The following is a 20,739-nucleotide window of genomic DNA, read 5'->3' on the forward strand; positions in this document are numbered from 1 at the left end:
ATTGGAACCCATTTCTTATCGAAGCTAAAACTCATAACAGAGCTTGGAGGTGTAATGAGGCAGAAAAAAATTTTCCCCATTCTACTTCCATTCAGGAAAATGGAATGAGAGAGAAGGCAAGCATGGGTTCTGGTGTGGGTGAATCAAGGAGGATTCTATGAATTGGGAATGGTGACATCAATTTAAAATAAGCCTTTTAAGAAAAAACGGTGTTTGGGGAACAATTGAATTTCAAGCGGACATTCTCTCATTTATTTGTTGACAATTCATTGCTCATTTATGAAATACAGTTGGGTGGTGATGGTGGGGGCGGGTGTTTGGAAGGCTGTGATCTCAGATGCAGATTTTTAATAAGACCTAATTAAAATCAGAAAATTGAAACATATGCAGATTTAGAATGAATTAATTCAGTCATCAGATCTTAATGCCAGTTTTGAACCAAAATGACATTCTAACAGATGATTATGTGCCATATACAATTAATATTTAAGATAATTATAGATGTTGAGTAAAAAATATATCTGATTGACACCACCTCCGTTATTAATAGAGTGTAATGTCTCCTGCATATTTACTGATATAACAAAAAAACTATATAATAACAAAGTCCTGAGATTTTGGAAAGGGCTTTAATGTTGTTTCCAGATAACTTTCTCCTGAGGTTAGGAAGGACACAAGTACTACTTACCTCTCAGAGAAATAAGGCAAAAAGTAACTTACTCCCACTCACAAATTTTTAGGCAAAATGCCATGCTGTCTGTATGCTCTCAGCATACAGCAAGAGGTCTTAACCTGGAGTCAGTGAAACCTTACAGGGTCAGCCCATGGTTGGGTCAACACCCAGAAACGTTCTGTAATATTTGCTGTTTGTGTGTACGTATGTGCTTTTTAATTTTTTTTCTTAACCAAGGGATTCCATAGCTTTTATCAAATGAAATGGATCTTTTATTAAAATAATTTCTACTGTTGCCTGATTACTAATTCCAGTTTTATAATAAATGACTCTATGATGAGCTACCAATTCACTCATGGTTTTGCTTTTATCTAGTGGACATTAAAATTGAAATGTATTTTGTGACAATCATCATCGCTATTTAGTTGGTACCATTCTCCAGCTCACTAATTGTGCCAGTGTTCTAAATAGTAGAAAGTTGTCTATTATTGGTTATAATAGCCCTAAATTCCAGTAGTCCTTACATGTTATATAATACAAATTTGCACTCAGTAATTACTTAACGATTTATGTTCTCTAGATTGTGTTTCAAAATTTTTAAAAATTTTATCTTCATATGTATTTATATTTAAAAATATATATGTATTTTAATTCATACCAGTAACAAATTATAATTAACAAAAAAGGAAACAGATATCAATGCAGAGGGCTGTCTCTCTCTGTCTGTATATTCATGAAGTTAAAAACTAGTCGATAATACACTATATTAAGATAAACTTATTAGTTTTATAATCAGAAAAATAAAGCCAATAAAAAGATGCAATTTGCATATATAGCATCACAAACGTCTGCTACAAAATATGGGATAAAATGGTAATAATAGTAGTAATAAACATATAAATATAGAAAAATATATGATATAAATATATAAAAGTAATAGTAATCATGAAAATTAGCTAACACTTCTTTTGGGTAGATCATTAAGGGTTCGACCAGGAAAACAGAAGCCACTCTATGTATCCGGGTCATATGCCCTTTAATACAAAAGAGTTAACATGATGGAGAGTTAGAAGGTTGGTGTGCGTCCCGGGACAGGCTTGGGGCAGTGGCTTTCCCTCGCGACAGCTGCGGGGGCGACTGCATCCCAGGGCAGTAAGGAAGTGTCACTTACGGTCCCATGTCGGGGACCTTGCGTTCGGGCGCCGCTAGGGCTCCAGGGCAGGCGGGCGCGGGCCCCCAGGACGCCGCAACACTGGCGGCTGAGCCCAGGCCCGGTTCTGCGCCTGCGCGGGGCTGCCGTCGGGGCGGAGCTGGCAGCCGCCAGGGGGCGCAGCATCACTGCGTCGCCGGCTCTCCTGGCTGAGGCTCTGCGCGGCCGACAGGTGGCCCAGGTAGCGGGTGGCTATGTACAGAGTCTCCGTCTTGATCAGGCTGTGGCTCCCAGTGCAGTTCGTGTCACAACTCTTGCACTGATGTTAGGAATTGTAGATGAGCCCCTCTCCCTCTCTGTAAGCACAGAACATTCCCTGATGGTATTCAGCCTCGGTCCCTGACGCTGGCTTGCTATTCTAGAATCCATTTTTCCTTATGGTGAATGATCCGAACGAAACCTTCTGCAGTCGGATTTCTCTCTCCAACCTGATGTTGCAGCTGCACGACTTGTTTTTCATTTTGTCCGTCCATCAGCCCCTCAGTTCTGTCTCTGTGTGTCTAAATCCTAGCGGGGAAAAACCAGTCTTTTTATTGCCAGGAGCATCTTTGCAAATCTAAGGATTTAAATTTTGATGTCTGGGAAGGAAGTTTCTGTCAAGTTCAAGTCCTTAAAATCATTCAGGTCCTAATGCCAGTAGATACATGGATTAAGAGGCAGGAAAATTCCTCTTATAAATACAATAATCTAAAACTAGACCCTTGCCCAACCAAGATACCCAACATACCCTATTGCAAACATTAAGTATTTTCATTTCACTTATGACTGAATTTGTCCTGTGTCTTTAACCTCATATATTCGTTAATGGAATATAAGGGTATCCAGTACTAGTTACTAGGCTGATGGTATTAAAAAAATTTAACAGTGATTACTTGGTTTATTATGATTGTATGATCCATCTTCTAAAAACAATATAGGAACAGTTTAGTTTATTTTAAAAGAAAGAATACTCCCAGAAACTTTCCATCTAATTTGAAAGGTTAAAAACAAAAAGTGAATGATATCTTCAGAGGTTTCAGGGTAGAAATTGCTGTGGCTTTAAAGCCCTGTTATCTGACCTAATTTTGCTTTATCTGAGTGCACAGGCCTTCTGTGACAAGAGTAATCTAGTTGGTCCCTCTATTTATTTTTCTATTTTCTTGTAGCTTCTGTAGTGTACAATGAATTTAAATAGAAGGTAATATATCTCTTCTACAGAAGGAAAATTCAAAATATTTTAAATTGTGTTCTACTGATGTATAATTGGGGTTTAATTGAACCCAGCATTGCTTTATCACAATAGAGGAATGACCTCTTTAGTTATAACCATAATAATTGAGATTTTTAAATAACAGAATACCTGTTTTTCAGAATATAAAAAAGTGTTACATTTGATAAATATTTTGCTTCACAGTGTATTTATGGTAGAAATCCTTTGCTTTTTTAAGTTCCAACTCTATGATCAATATATGCATTTTTGAGATACCTTGAATTATCTTAACCATGTCTCTGAGATCAACTTGGAGTCTTATCATCTACAAAATTCATTTAGCTTCTACTCAGATAAATTTGTGTGTTCCTAGACTGCTCTAAATGTCAACAAATGTTCCTGAGATATCATGACAGCAGTTTCTTGTATAGGAGGTCAGAAGAGTATATTTTGCTGGGCTAAGAAATCTATGAATGCTTTAATTGTTGTTTATTAGGACAGTAAGGGACTTTAATTACTAATATTTACCTGTGATCAATAAACCAAGCACTCACTCATTCAACAGATATTTGTTCAACACCAGCTGTGAGCTACGTCGAGTTCCAGGCTCTAGGAAGAGAGCAGAGATCAAACCAGGCCAGTCTTTGCTCTTAGTGCTGTGGTGGGGGAGGAGGAGAGACAGGTAAACAGACAAGCAAATATTAAATGTGATGATTCTGGAGAGTGCTAAATGCTGTGAAGAAAATAAAACAATGAAGTGATACAGACTTATGAAGATTGGTTAGGGTAAGCCTCTTTATGAAGGTATCCTTAGAGACTGAATGATGACAAGCCAGCCATCTGAACATCTGAGAGAACAGCATTCAAGGCAGAGGAAACAGGCCACCGACAAAAAAAAGACAATGAGATGGGGAATTTCCAGTACCCCTCCGTCAGTACTCCTAATACTAGCCTACTCACTAGGTTTTCTAGCCTACTCACTAGAACCACTGCCTCTCACAGAATCTAAGCTTAAAATGACAATTGACAGACTGGTATTCTGGGCTAAAACTAACAAGATGAAATGTGACCGATATGAATTGTAAAATGGTGCATGCAAGTTCACAAATCCTGTTACACAACACAAAATGATATCCATGTGGCTTGGCAGCTGTTCGTATGAGAACAATCTGGGGATTCTAATTGACCACAAATTGGAGCTTGCTCTTTGCTGTTGCTGACTGGAAAAAACAATGTGTAGATATTACCCTCAGGCATATTTCTGCCCAATTTAAGGTGTCATTAGAGCTGTCCAAAAATGGAACAGCTTGCTTCTGCAGGTAGAGAACGCTCCACTGCTTAACTCATTAAAAAAAAGAAGAAGAAAGAATCAATACCCATTAGGGCTTTTGGAAAAAGGAAATTCTGTATTGTTTGGAGACCAGTTTAAGACATTTTTTGGTTTCTGTGGGTCTGTGACATTTTACTAATTTTTTTCATTCCATCAAAACTTTCTTCATTTTGGGATATTTAGATATGGTTAGAAGGAAAAATGACATTGGTATATTAGGTATATTTATCAAAAGTTTAGTTTCTAGTGGCATCTCAAAATAGTAATCTGAAGTTTAAAGTTCTTCGACTATAATCTTTCGAAAGAATTTAGATTAAATTTCTAGTATGTTTTTGGTCAAGTATAATAATAAAAATAAATATATCTTGGCTTTGCCATGTATTAGCTGTGTAACATAAATGATTTACTTCTCTGCACTTCAATTTCCTCAAAAATGAGGACAATAACTTGTACTTGCCTGAAAAGGTTGTTGTTAGGATTAAATTAGTTGCTGTATATAAAGCAATTAGAGCAGTTCCTGACAATAGTAAGTGCTATGTAAGTGTTCGCTATTATTATTAGATATAAACGTATGCTCTATTCTACCTGCAGGAATTAATGACCAAGTTAATAACTGAGACACCTGACCAGCCAATACCATTTCTCATTGACCATCTTCAGTCTAAACAAGGAAACCGTGGACAACTTCAGAGAACTTTGTCTGGATCTGCAGCTCTGTGGGCAGAAAGTGAAACATCAGGTAAATGAAAAAGTGTATTTTATAGTTAATTTTGATACATTTAATGTAAATATTTACAAGTCTTTCTGACGATAAGATGAATCTAGATAGTTACCTAGGATTTCATGTATTCACCTGTGACTTCACCCATAGGCTGAAATTTGTCATAAGATATTCTTGAATTTGAATTTATTGTTATGTATTATGTTTCAAACTATGAGAATCTGTATTCAATTTTAATAGAAATAAGATTCAGATTTATATGAAAAAATTTCATCCTGTGTGAATTCAAACTATTCTAAGCTTTACTTGTTTCTTTTCTTTTTATGAAGAATTTGAATTAAATGCTTATCCATAGAAAAGTAAACAATAGATTTCCACCAAGTTACCTCTCTTGTTGCCCAAGGTGATGATAATTCTCTACTTCCTCCAGCCTCAATTTTATCTTATGTGATAAGTTCAACCTTAGGAAGATTCATTTACTTTGGACATTGGGGAACCAGCCTTACCAAGTCTGCAATAGCCTCATCTATAAGCGCTAGTGAGATAAGTGGGGAGACTTGACTTGGATCGTCGCTTAAGGAATGTGTGTCTGATAGCTTTTTTCCTCTACACACTGCTCTGTTGGTTTGGCATTTACTTTAATCCAAATCCCCCCATGCCTGTTGCTTGAGTAGCCAACTCCTTGCCTGACTCCCATGGGAGTCTTCTGACAGAACTCCAAATGCTTTCCTGAAATGACACCCTCACTTCTCTTATCTTCTTCATGCTCTACAGGATCCCATGAAAGGATTTTGGTCTTCTTTTATTGTATTCTCATATTGGTACTTCTTGAGACCATGTCTCAAAGCCACACTAAAAAGAATAGGGAATAGGGTATCCCCTGAAGAATATAGATGTCTCTCGTGTCAGTTTTCCATACAAAAGATACAGAAGATATCTGCATCATAGAGGAAACTAGGTATGAGATTTTGGCATACAAAAAAGGAACTCTTGGTTTTTCTTGGCCTCACTTTCTTGGGTTTAGATTTTAAGCAGTAAGTATATAGGCATGGGCTCTGGTTTATATGTGCAAAGATGGCACCCATCATGTGAAGGCAGACCAGGTGAACATCTGTGAGCCTACTGAAGTTCACATGAGCCATTATTTATAAATTATAGTATTGGAGAGACAGTACTGTATTAAACTTTGTAGCTTTAATCAGCACACGTTTAGTATCTCACAGTTTCCGTGGGTCAGAAGTCCATGCACGGTGTAACTAGATCTTCTGATTAATCTCACAAGACTGCAAATCAAGGTGTTGGTTGGGTTGCATTCTCATATGGAGGCTGGCATAAGAAAGAATGAGCTTCCGAGCTCATTCAGGTTTTTGTCAGGATTATTTCCTTGCAGCTGTGTGACTGAGGTTCCTGTTTTCTTGCTGGATTTCAGCCTGGGGCTGCTCTCAGCTTTTAGATGCAATCCACAGTTCCTTGTCACATGGCTGTCTCACATCATGGCAGCTTACTTCTTAAAAGCCAGCAAGGGAGTTTCTCTCTTTCAAATCTACTAAGATAGAGTCTTATATAATATAACACAATCATGACATTGACATCCCATCGCCTTTCCATATTCTATTGGTTCAAAGCAAGTCAAAGGTCCTGTCTACACTCAAGGGGAGGGAATTATATAGGGCATAACATCAGGGGACAGAGGTCATGAGGATCATCTTAGAAGTCTGACTAGCACAAGTACTTAATGATTCATTGCTTGGAGAGGGTGAAAGAGGGGAGGAGATTATTATAACTCCCAGTTTACTGACTTGGGTAATGGCATAAATGCTCGTTTAATAAAGCAAGATGGGAACACAGGACTAAATTTATGGAGGACAATAATAAGTCCAATTCCTTTTGATGAATTTGAGTTTCTTGGGGGACATCTGAGTAGATAATTCCAGCAGGCAGTTAGATATAGGTCTAAAACTCCATGGATAGGTCCAGACAGGAGTCACAGATGGGGCATTCAGTATCACCCACATAATCACTAAAAGCATGAGAGTGAAAGAATGAAAGAAATTGTGGTCAAATTTATAGATAGACTGGGAGAAGGCAAGTGTGAGATTATATCTGATGCCTTAAATTTTGTCTGTTTGTTAAGAATTAAGTTGTTTGCTGAGGACAAGAGGGTTGAGGATTGGATAGGGGAGATTGAGGTGAATGATGCCAGTTGTGGAAAGTGACCAAGGAAAAGGAAAAAAACAGTTGGTAAAAGGAAAATAAAAGAGAGTAGCAAGCAGTTCTGGGTCTTATCTAAAGTTGAAGACATGAATTAATCATGGAAACCATCAGCAAGATTGTGATTTTTCTCTAACAGTGCCCGCAAGTACTGGGAGGGGAGCAGAGATCAGTTTGAGGGACTGATTGAGAATTGTGGTTATGCCACAGTGAGGGTGGAGGCTGGAAGAACTGTTTTGCAAAGGAGTTGAGGACACTTGTGAGCAAATTGTGTAAATGATCAAAGTGCAGTGTCTGGTATGAGAGGGCAGTGAGCAAGGGTAGGAAAAGGTTTAGACATAGAAAACAAATCAGAGAGCTAAAGACCTTTAGGAGGCCAGTGTAAGTGCAGGTGCAGTGAAAATATGAGATACAGAAGGAGGAGAGATTGCGATGTTTGAGATCAAGACTTTTGAGGTGGAATGATTCCAGATGATGAGAAGGTCCTGTGGGTGGCCTTAGTTTGGGGGTTCCTGAAGTATCAGAGAAGTGAAGCTCTTCAGAATTGAGGAAGACAAGGAAGAATGAGGCTTAATTCATGATTTGTCTAAGGATTAAGAGGTCACCACCATTTCATCCAAGTTGAATGGTCAAGGGAGACTGTGCCAATGTCTTGTAATCAGGGGCAAAAGGATGGCAATAATGAAGAGTGGTGAGTAGTGTAGACAGGCAGCATTTACCACAAGAGAGGAGGGACTTTCAGCTTAACATTGATGGCCCAGGAAAACTCAGCCTGGGCAGTGGCACGTGGGGGAATGAACACCCTCCATTCCAGGAAGCTGCAGAGCGGGGAGTTGCTCTTGTGGAAAGAATGAGGTGTGTCTTAAGACATGACAGAGGGGAGCCAGCCCTTATGCTCTAGTGGTTAAAGTTCAGCGTTCCCACTTTGGTGGCCGGGGTTCGTTTCCCAGTCAGAGAACCACACCACCCGTCTGTCAGTAACGATGCTGTGGTGGTGGCTCACATAGAAGCACTAGAAGGACTTACAACTAGGATATACAACCATGCACTGGGGCTTTGGGGAGGAAAAAAAAAAGAGAGAGAGAGGAAGATTGGCAACAGATGTTAGCTCAGGGCGAATCTTTCCCTGCAACGAAAAAAAAAAAAACACAAAAGAGTTGATTTGAGGTGGGAAGACTGTTTCCCATGGAATTTATGCCCCAGAAGGTAAAAAGGAAAGATTTGGAGGAAAGAGTATGACAGGAGGGAGAAGGAAAGCATAGAATAATTCTTGGATATGAATATAACTGAAGAAGTTATAATTGGAGGAACAGTAAATAATGCCAGTTGAAAAACCTTTATTGCGGTTTTGAATTGTTTCTTTTGACGCATGTTCTAATTAGCTAGAAAATGACTCAATATTTAAAGTATGTGGGTAGCATACTTTTTGAGAATATCTGAAGATGTCCTCTTGTTGCCTTTAAGTGTATCTAGCAATTTGGGGCACAACGTCTTCTCAAAAGTCTGTCATTTAATATTGTGGAGGAGAAACCCGAAAGCAGCCTTATTTTTATTCCTTTTTAGATATTCTAATTATTCTTCTTAAATACTTACGGGATTTGTTTTTTCTTTGTTTCTGATATCCAAAAGTTTTACTGGGAATACATCTAGATGATTGTCTCCTTTCTTTTGTTTTTCCTTGTATTCAATGAATCCTTTCAATCAATAAACCCAGGTCTTCAGTCCAGAAGTTTTCTTCTTTACTTAGTTATTGCTTCTATTTGCTTCGATTTCTTCTTCGGGAACATCAACTATGTGTAAATTGAGTTTCCTTTACTGTTCTCCATTCCTCTCATTTCATTTTGCATTGTATTTGCGTTTCTTTATTGACTGACTTCTAGAGAGGTTTGTCAAGTGCATTCTTTGTGCCACTGATTCAATTTTCTACAATATTGGTTTTCTCTTTCTGTCTTTGAACACAAATTTAAATGTTGGTCTTGCATTTTAGTTTCCTGTCAACATTTCCTTGTCTCATTTTCTTTTTAAATTTCTGTCTGCAGTTATATTTTTACCTCAGTTTGGTTAGCCCATTTCCTCTCTCATTTCTTTTTATTTCATAGGGTCCATTTTCTTTTAGTTTTATTGAGAAGATAAAATAGCCACATTCTAAAATTTAAAAGTTTTTTGTAGTAAATATTTCCCAAAACTATGTATTTCCTCTATGTCTTGAATGCTCTATGCTTGTTTTTTATATTCAATTTTTTTCCTTAAAGCAATGTTTTTCTCTGTTTATTCAAATTTAAATGAGGAGTGTTCTACCTGGTTTTGGGTTTGTCAATAAATAGCATAGGTGGACTCTTCTTTGTCCCCTCACTATATTGCTCGGATCTTTTTCGAAAATTTTAGAGACACAGGTGAAATTATGGCTGCTACTAAAATTTCCAGTATCAACTGAGTCCTGTGGGTCTCTGCTAAACTGATCAGTGAATTTCTGTCTCTTATCTCTTTTTCAACCATCTGAGTAAGAATAATACCATTGCTAGATTATTTAAGTTGCCAATAAGTGCCAATAGTGGAGAAGTAAACAAGCCACAAAATCCAATGTATCGTTCCTCTTTGGCTCCTTTTAGTTTTTCTTTGTGTCATGAGATGCTATGTTTTATGACCAGGATTCTTTCTTCCTTTAGTCATTTACGTTAGAATAAAGTATGGTCCTAGGATGGAGGTACACATACAAATTCTGATAGATTGTGCAACAGCAGAAATAGGTGGTGCTGATGTAGGAGCAAGCCTTGTGGATGCCTAGAAATCTTCCCGGCTCTTTCTGATTTGCCTACCTTTTGTCTTAATCCTATCTATGGAAGTAACCTCCTTGGTTCCGGCAGACCACAGGCCAATATTTCGGTTCCTAGTGTTTTAGAATTTTTATGCCTCTTTTGGTATTGAATGGCATGTTGGAAGTGGGAAAATTGGGTAACAGCTAGTTAAGGACAACACCAACATGAAAATTTGGTAATCCATATAATGTTCCATGATTTCTATTTTGTATTTATACGTGAGTGGTCAGAGAAAGATTTATATGGCATCCATAAAGCTAGGATGATTTGACAACTTGTAAATTTAAACAAAATGGCAAAAGTAAACTCTTAGGAATATGACATAGATGAAAGAGGAAGGTGAGAAAGCAGTGAATAAAACAGAAAGGGACGGGCCAGCCCCATGGCTTAGCGGTTAAGTGCGCACGCTCCGCTGCTGGCGGCCTGGGTTTGGATCCCGGGCGCACACTGACGCACCGCTTGTCCAGCCATGCTGAGGCCGCGTCCCACATACAGCAACTAGAAGGATGTGCAGCTATGACATACAACTATCTACTGGGGCTTTGGGGGGGGGGGATTAAAAAAACATTAAAAAAAAAAAAAAAAACCAGAAAGGGAGTAGTCAGAGAGATGATATAGGAATGAGGAGAATGTAATGCCCTGAGAATAAGAGAAGAAAAAATTCCACAAAGATAGGTCTGTCTAAAAATATGAAATGCTTGGCAAAGAAGTCAAAGTCAAAGAGGGATGAACTGGAAAGATCATTTAATTTGGAAATTGGTATGGCATTGACCACCTTTGAAGGGAAACTAACTTTCCAAATAAGTTGGTTGAATTAATCTTTCTTGAATAGAGAAGTGGAAAAATGAGTGATACTAGAGATGAAATTTAAATGAATGTCAATAGTTTTATGTGTCATAGTAAATAGTGCATAAGGTAACATCAGATGAGTAAAATTTACTTAAATATTTAGTTGTTTTTATTTATAACATAATACAATGCTTTGTTCCATGACATTTATTTAAAGAATGTTATTTTTAAGTAATGGTAATCTATGCCTTAAAAAGCCTTTCAAATAATTTCATAGTTTAACATGATCTTAATAATGTTAATATACAAGCTGATTCATATCAAATTCAAAACTCAAATTTACAGAGGAAATTAAGCAAACAAAACTTTTGGATATTTGCATTATTTTTGATGTGTGGTATCCTACAGCTTTTGCCAGGTATATCTAATGACTTCATGGATTTAGTTTTTGATCTTGAAATCACTTATTATTGAGTTTATATATCTGTATTTTTTGTTTTGTTTTGTTTTGAACAGATCATAAAGGAACAAGAAGGGATTTCAGAAGCTATGCTAAACCCTGGCAATTAAATGCAAAGAAGCCTAAAAAGTCAAAAAGTGACCTTGCTGTGTCTAATATTTCTCCACCACCAGAATCCAAATCATGTAAGGAAGTTTGTCATTCAAATGTTACTTAATGTATGTAAGTCTATGTTATTAACAAAATAAAGAAAAGGTAAGAATTGAAGCCAAACTTTTTCTTTTTTTTGTGTGAGGAAGATTGGCCCTGAGCTAACATCTGCCAATCCTCCTCTTTTTGCTGAGGAAGACTGGCCCTGGGCTAACATCCATGCCCATCTTCCTCTACTTTATATGGGACGCCTGCCACAGCATGGCCTGACAAGAGGTGCGTTGGTGCGTGCCTGGGATCTGAACCGGCGAACCCTGGGCCGCTGCAGTGGAGTGTGTGCACTTAACCGCTTGCGCCACTGGGCCGGCCCCATGAAGCCAAACTTTTATATGATATTTCTGGCTGTTAATCCTAATGAATTTCATGTTCATTTCAGCATTAACATTGAGCTTTATTTATCTATATCTACTCACTCACTCACATTCTCAAGCATGTGTAGTCGATTTAGACCTTTTGGAGTATAATATTCTTTTAAGAATGGCAACTGCCTGGAGTGGGTCCCTTGCCTCTCATGTCCAATTGCTGCATTGTATCACATTCAAAGCAACAACATCCATACATTTAATAAAGTATGTAAAAGCAAATTAAATCTTTTAGAGGGGAAATGAAGGAGATTTCTATTCAAAACATTTAACAAAATTTAAAAAAATCCTTCACCCATGATTTTCCTGAAGTCCTACTCATTATTTATTACCGAAGCCCCTATATTTATTCCCTCTCCCACTATAGTAAGTATCCCTTCTCTTTCAATGCTCCTTCTCTTTTTCCCCTGCCTCAGTAGCCATTGGGTTTCTCCAGTGCTCTGCTACCGCCATATATGTATAAACTTGGCAAATAGTTTAGGAGCCTGTAGCAAGTCAGTTATTCTTGGAAGACAAGAGAGCTTGAAAGCTGTTAGTACACATCAATTTCTTGTGCTTGTTACAGAGTGAGATGTTTGATTTTAATTTCAACAGAGAAAGGAGTAGATAGAAAATTACTTTTGTTTGGAAATTTTGAAAAACTATTATGTGCTAACTAGAATCTGAATTTGGATCATTTGTGAAAGTGACTGAAATTAACTCCTTGAGTTTAGTTATTTATGTAGTGGTACTCATAAAAATTCTTGTATTGATCACAAAGTTCTTGTGAGAATTATTTGAAGTATTAAAACCTTCAAATGTTCTTTTAAAATTATGACTGTAACTAAATTATCCTGATTCACTAGTTTGATTTATAAAATTAGGTCCCAACATTTTTTTAAATATAAAAGTTTAAAATTTGCATATGTTGTTCACAACCAAACCTCCAGTAATGTCCAACACAGTGTCTGGCTCAATTAATAAGTGTTAAATGAAAAAAAATGAATAAAGGAATAAATTAAAAATGGAATGAATCAAGCCTCAGTCTCACATTTCCCTTTCCATCCTGAGTTAGTCAGTTTCTCTGTCTGTTTCTCTCTCTTTTTGCCCCAATGGTAAATCCATAACCCTAGGGGCTTACTAATTTTAAGGGAGTCAGTCCTGGATCCCATCACCTTGAGGGCTGAATGCTAAAGGCTTCTCATTCTGCAGAGCTTGTGCTCCTTACAGGCTGCTACAAGGCCACAGAATGTTGCTGGTGGTCTGGGATCTGATGATATCTCTTTCTGTTCAGGTGACCTACTCCCAACCTTTGGTTCCACCAGACTGTTAGCTTTTTAAAGCAAAATTAATAACAAAGTAGCATGAGTTTTTATAGTATATGTAGAGATAATATATATATGACCATAAGAATACAGGATTCAGAGCTATTAATTAGAAATATATTATCAAAATATATTAAATTGTTCCTGAAGTAATAGAATATCTTTTGAACATATATTATGGTAGGTTAAAGGTATATATTGTAATATGTAAAGCAGCACTAAAACGTAGCACAACAAGGCATAAATAAAAAATCAATAGACGAGTTAAAATGGGATGCTAAAAGAAAAATATAATTCCTGCTACCAAAACAAAGGCAGGAAAAGAGGAACAGAGAAATAAAGAACAAGTTGGAAAACTAGAAATCAAACACAAGTACAATTATGTCAATAATTACAAAATGTAAATGTACTGAACATCTCAATTAAAAAGCAAAGATTTTCAGGCTAGATTAAAAAAGTATAGATTATTTACAAGAAACACATTTTAAACATAAAGATGGAAACAGTTTGAAATAATAAGCATAAATAAACTTTAATGACTATGGTAATATCAGACCAAGTAGAAGTCAAGATGAAAGGTATTACTAGAGATAAAGAGAACCTAATAACAAAGTTCCCAATTACAGGCAGGGAAAATTTTACAAACCTAAAGGGAGATATAGACTGATAGAATGAATAGACCAAAAAATAAGTAAGAACATGGAAGGTTTGAACACTATAACCACCTTGACATTTATTGCACACTCATTCTACCCAATGAAATTAGTATATATGTAATTCTTAATTCCAGATGGAATATTCATCAAGATAGACCGTATACTGTACCGTAAAACAATGATTGAAATTATATGGAGTATATTTTCTGCCAGAATGGAATTACATTAGAATCAAGTTACAATAACAAGCCCAGAAACTTACCCCCAAAATATTTCAAAATTAAACAACACATTTCCAGATAACCCATGAGTCAAGAACAAAACCACAAAGGAAATTAGACAACATTTTGAAAAACAGAACATTAAAATTTGTGGATGAAGCTAAAGCACTGCCTAAGAGGAAATTTATAGCTTAAAAATCCTATATTAGAAAAAATGAATGATTTAAAACCAATGATCTCAGCTTTCACTTTAAGAATATAGAAAATAATGACTTAAAACCAGGATATGTTGAGAAAAAGAAATGATAAAAATAATAATAAAAGTTGAAATAGAAAACAGACAATAAAGAAAAATCAATAAATCCAGAAGTTGGTTATTTGTAAAGATTAATAAAGTAGATAAACACCTAGCAAGACTGATTAAAAAAAGAGAGAAAACCCAGCTACGAATATAAGGAGTGAAAGAGGGAAGAAGACTACAGATTCTGAAGCCATTAAAAAGATAATGAGGGATAATTTGAACAATCCTTTGCCAATAAAATTGACAACTGAGATGAAAAGTATGAATTCCTTGACAGACTGAAATTACCAAAATTGATTCAGGAAGAAATAGAAATATTTAAATGTCCTATGTCAGCTTAAAAATTTAATTCATCATTAAACAATTTTCCACAAAGAGAACTCCACACCAAGATGGCTTCACTGGGGAATCTGAACATTTAAAGAGGACGTGATACCATATGCAACTCTTTCAGAAAATGGAGGAGGAGGAGAGTACATATTCCAACTCATTTTATTAGCTTCCATAACCCTATAATTAAAACAAGTTAAGGACATTACAAGAAAAGAAAACCACAAACCAATGTCCCTCATCATCATAGACATAAAATATTCTTATCAAATATTAGCAATTTTAATACAGAAATATGTAAAAAGGATAATACCCTATGATCAGATTTGGTTTATCCAAGAAATTCAAGATTAGTCTAACATACAAAAATCAATTAGTGTAATTCACTACATTAACAGATTAAGAGAGAAAAATTATATGGTCATTTCAATGGGTGGGCGAAAGTATTTGACAAAATGTAACATTTATGATAAAAACTCCCTTCAAACTAGAAATAGAAGAACATTTCCTCAGCCTAATTAAGGGCATCTACAAAAATCTCACAGCTAATATATATTCAGCGTTGAAAAATAGAAATCTTTCCTCTATAACTGGGAACAAGAGAGGTTGTGTTTTCACCACTTCTGTTCAACTTTATAGTAGAGGTCATAGTCAATGAAATCAGACAAGAAACAAAATACATAATTACAAATGAAGATATGAAAATATCTATCTATTGATGGCACGATTGTATACATGGACACTTCTTAGAAATTTATAAGGAAACTACTAAAATTAATAAGTGAATTTATCAAAGTCATTGGATACAAGTCAAAATAAAAAATCAGTTGTATTTCTATATACAAAAAATGTAAATCACAAAATGACCTTAAGTTACCATTTACACTAGCATCGAAGAACACTAAAGGGACAAATTTAATGAAAAAATGTGTAAACTCTCCGCATAGAAAACTATAAAAACATTGCTGAGGAAATTGAAGAGCTAAATAAATGGGTAGATATACCATGTTCATATTCAATATTGGTAAGATGTCAATATGCTGAAAATTGATCTAGAGACTAAATACAATCCCTATCCAAACTCCAGCAGTCATTTGCCCCTGGAAACTGACAATATTATTTTAAAATTTATTTGGAAAGGCAAAAGACCATGATTATCTAAAGCAATCTTGAAAAACATGAACTAGTTTGGAAAATGTATCCTACCTGATCAAGTCTTATTATAAAACTACAGTTATCAAGATGGTGTGATTTTGGTGAAAGGATGGACAAATAAATCAACTGAAAATCATGAAGAGTCCAAAAATAGACCTGCATATACAGTCATATGATTTTCCACACGGACATCTACATAATACAATAGGAAAATAAAAAGTCCCTTCCACGTTGGACATTCATATGGGAAAAAAAATAACCTTGATCCCTACCTTAAAACATACTGAAAATCTGAGATGGGTCCCAGACCTAAAGATGAAAACAAAAACAGTAAAACTTCTAAAATAAAACATACATCTATATCATTGTGATCCTGGAGAGGCAAAAAAGTTTTAGAGAATTCCAGTTACTATGGCTTCATAAATATAATCACTCCAAAACCCTTTTTTTTAGGTTAAAGTAATATAACATAAAATTAACCATTTTAAAATGTACAATTCAGTAGCATTTAGTGCATTCAAAATATTGTGCTATCATAACGTCTATCTAGTGCCAAAACATTTTCATCACCACAAAAGGAAACCCTATAACCAATAAACAAGCACTTGATATGCCCACCTCCCATTAGCCACTGGGAACTTGCTTTCTGTCTCTATGAATTTACCTATTTTGGATGTTTCATGTTATTGGAATCATATAATGTGTGACCTTTTTGTGTTTGGCTTATTTCACTTAGCATAATGTGTTAGAGTTTATTCCCATTACAGCAAGCATCAGTACTTCATTCCTTTTTATGGCTGAATAATATTCCATTGTATATACCACGTTTGTTTATCCATCCATCTTTTGTAGGGCATTTTGGTTGTTTCTACCTTTTGGCTGTTGTAAATAGTGCTACCATAAACATTCATGTACAAGTAATTGCTTGAACATCTGTTATCCATTATTTGAGTATATACTTTGAAATAGAATTGCTGAGTCATATCATAATTCTGTGTTTAACTTTTTGAAGAACTGCCAGTTGTTTTCTATAGAGGCTACACTATTTTACATTACCACCAGCAATGTAAGATGATTCCAATTTCTCCGTATTCTCATCAACACTTGTTATTTTCTATTTATAAAAAAATTATTATAGCCCAGGTGGTTGTGAAGTGGTATCTCATTGTCATTTTGATTTACATTTCCCTAATGACTAACGATATTGAACATTTTTTCATGTTCTTCTTGGCCATTTGTATTTCTTCTTTGGAGAAATGTCTATTCAAGTCTTTCATTCATTTTTTAAGTAGGTTGTTATTCTTTTTGCCCTTGAATTCTAAGAGTTCTTTATATATTCTGAATACTACACCTTTATCAGATATATGATTTACAAATATTTTCTCTCATTCTGTAGATTGTCGTTTTACTTTCTTGATACTATTAATATACAAGTTATTCATTTTGACGAAGCTCAATTTGTCTATTTCTATTTTTTTCTTGCGCTTTTGGTGACATATCTAAGAAACTCTTGCCTAATCCAAGGCCATAAAGATTTACCCTTCTGTTTTCTTCTAAGAGTTTTATAATTATATCTCTTAAATTTAGGTTTTTGTCCATGTTTAATTTTTGTATATGGTAGGAGGTAGGGGGTCCATATTTATTTATTTATTTATTTATTTATTTATTTATTTAATTTATTTTTACTGAGGAATATTGGCCCCTGAGCTAACATCCATTGCCCATCTTCCTCCATTTTGTGTGTGGGACGCCGCCACAGCATGGTTTGATGAGCAGTGCGTAGGTCCGTGCTGGGGATCCCAGCCTGTGAACCCTGGGCCGCCAAAGTGGAGCTCGCAAACTTAGCCACTACACCACCACCCCGGTCCCCAAATTTATTTTTTTGCATGTGGATATACAGTTGTCCATTTGTTGGATAGCACCATTTGTTGAAAATCGCCACCCCTGCTCTCTTTGCTTGCTATTTGCATGGACTATCTTTCAACCATTATTTCTTCAAATATTCTTTCTGCTTTTTCTCTCTCCTCTCCTTTTGGGACTACCATTATGTGTATGTTGGTACATTATACAAATTGATAAAGTAAGAAAAGTCTTATGACATCTCAAATAATACCTGGTGGTATTTGATAAAAATTTAAATCTATCTCTTATTTTAAAACAAAATTAAATAAAAACTCTTTCAGGAAAAAAACGTATATTTTCCTAACTAAAACCTTATGTGGCACAAATATTTATGCAATAAATCTAAAAAGTTTTATAAGTGATTGTTCTTAAAAGAGAAAAAGACAATAATATTAACAGTCATTAAGTTTCATATGTAGAGAAAATATATTTAACATTCATTTAAAAGAGTTTTTATTGCTAAATCTTACCTAAAAATAGACAATATATATTAATCAGGCCAGTTTTGTGAAGAACAATATAATCTATTAGCCCATCCAATAGATTGTGAGCCTCAGTAGAATGTAATCTCCATGAGTGCAGAGAATTTTCTTACTTTTATTCCCACTGATTTATCCCCAGAACCTAGAACAGTGCCTGATACACAGTTTGTGCTATATGAATGAGTGAATAAACGAATAAATAAATGAGAACTTAAGAATGAATTAGTGCTAAAACATGACCTAATCTCATAAGATAACAGTTTAAAAGCTGTGCATTTTCAGATAACAAAAAATAGCACTTACACAGTGCAAGCTGGTATAGGTACAGAGATCTGCAAGATAATATTATGTTATTGATATTCAGTTGTTATTTGTCATAGAAGAAAGATGCAACAGATAGGGTTCGATGAAGGTTTTGCTATGTGGTATTAAATATTTCCACTAATTACTTATTGGAATGGTGGTTCTCGTGGAACGGTTGAGGATGGTGAGTAGAGATTTGGCAGAAAGGACCAGAAGGGCATTTGTCCATCAATGCTCTGTGTGTGATAGTGTGCACTGATTCTTTTATACCTTTTCAAATTTATGATCCAGATGAGAAAACAGGTAAATACTTTAGCTTAGGTTAAAACCAAAAATTAAAATTTTTGACCCTCAATACTTTTATTTATGCTTTTGCAATTGGGGGAAGATTTCTCAGTTCTTTTTTTCTTCTTTAGTGTTGCATTTAGCACAGAATGTACAATTAGGAATAGCTGTATATTTACTACAATTTTTGGAAAAAAGGAAAGGACAGTGCTTGCATATGGAAAACAGAAATCACATAAATGTGAGAGAATGCAGATGGCAGCACAATGTCTGAACTCTCATTATATGGAAACGCACGAGGCAGGAGACATAAAGTAATGTGTTCACTATTATCAACTATTACTAACTATAGTGCTGAGATATTTCCTGGCATATTTTAAATTAAAGTGTAGTAATTGGGGGGAACTTGCAGATAAAAACATTAGCATTTGTTAAATTTTAGAAAAATGTAAATAATTGAAATTATTTTGGCTCAAAAGAAATGGATAAACAGTATTTCAAAAGCCATTTGGAAGAAACAATACATTTATTTTTAACCCACAGATGGAAACTATTGGTAGAGGTCACAGTGAATCAAAATTTGATTAATATAATGACTTGTTCAAAATTAGCCCTGCTCAATATACAGGAGGCTGGTTTGTGAAGTAGCAGCTTCGTATGGACGAGTGGAGGATACCCATCTGCACGGTACTGTGGACGGGCTCCTGCACTGGGGGTGAGCTTTGCCTCAGTGACATCACAGACTATCCCTAACCTCAGATTCTGTCACCTCATATGGGTCATATTATGTTGTTGATACTATTGTGCTGTTTTCCATTTCTCCTGAGGTTATTTGTAAAAAATGTATTTAAACCGTAGCACTGAGTTTTAAGATTAAGTGTGACCTAAGCAAGGATTTTAATGTCAGAAACCTTTAGAGATGTTCTCATCTGAGGCCTGTATACAGGCTGATGACCTCCCAAATCTCCTTCCGTTATTTATCAAAATATCTTTTGAAATCACCCAGTGTAGTTGATTAGATAATGATCATACTGTTGCCTTTGCTGTCCTAAATGTGGTACCCATGAGAAGTTGAGTATCATATGTGTATCAGATTGTCACAAGCTACAAATATATAAGAAGAAATTTGCCTTAGTTCCTCTCAAAATTTGCTGAGCAAAAGTCCTGGGGTGTTGTGTCAGTTCTCTGTAGTTCTGCATATAACCTCCCCAAAACTGGATGGCTTAAAACAACAATGATTTATAATTTCTCATGGTTCGGTGGATTTACTGAGCAGGTCTTCTACTGGTCTCATCTGGGCTTGCCCATGTCATGCATTCAGGTGGTGGGTCTGCAAGGGCTGGGATGATGGGCAGCTGGACCATGTCTGGTGGTTATCTGGGGATGTTGATTGGGGCTGATTTTCTATTTTTTTTAAATCTGTGCTCTTAGTTTTTAAATTAAAAAAAGAGAGATATCTTAATAGTATATGGTAATTTCCAGGAAAATTAGATAATGCAGTGATGCAGATTAGAGAAATTATTCAAAGAAGGTTAACAAAAGTGCCAATCAATGTGTTGAAGGATCTGGTACAGATGTAGTTTTATCTGCTTCCTCTTCTGAGTTTCTCTCCCCTATGCCTGGGCTTGTCCCTAGGAATTCCCTGGGGAATGACCTGTGGGGTAATAACAGTGTGCCTGGAAGTGTTTTCTAGAGCCATGGATCGTGATCACTGTGTCCCCTCTCCACTGCTTAAACACCAGTGGGTTGATGTTAGCTGATATCTCCATCCCAGAGTCCCTTAAACAAAGAAACACAGAAGAAGAAGCTGCATTCTATTTTTTTTAAAA

At 35.7% G+C, this 20,739-nt stretch overlaps 1 protein-coding gene across 1 annotated transcript in view; it reads left to right on the forward strand.

The window, feature by feature from the left end:
* C33H8orf34 (chromosome 33 C8orf34 homolog) overlaps positions 1-20,739 on the forward strand; it is a 396,656-nt gene that overhangs the window by 69,870 nt on the left and 306,047 nt on the right. Inside the window, exons 2-3 of the mRNA XM_058528830.1 lie at positions 4,994-5,141; positions 11,456-11,584. Of these exons, the coding sequence (XP_058384813.1) occupies positions 4,994-5,141; positions 11,456-11,584 (277 nt within the window). The remainder of the gene's footprint in view (positions 1-4,993; positions 5,142-11,455; positions 11,585-20,739) is intronic.

Source organism: Diceros bicornis, chromosome 33, assembly GCF_020826845.1.
Source record: "Diceros bicornis minor isolate mBicDic1 chromosome 33, mDicBic1.mat.cur, whole genome shotgun sequence".
In the NCBI taxonomy this organism is placed as follows: domain Eukaryota; kingdom Metazoa; phylum Chordata; class Mammalia; order Perissodactyla; family Rhinocerotidae; genus Diceros; species Diceros bicornis.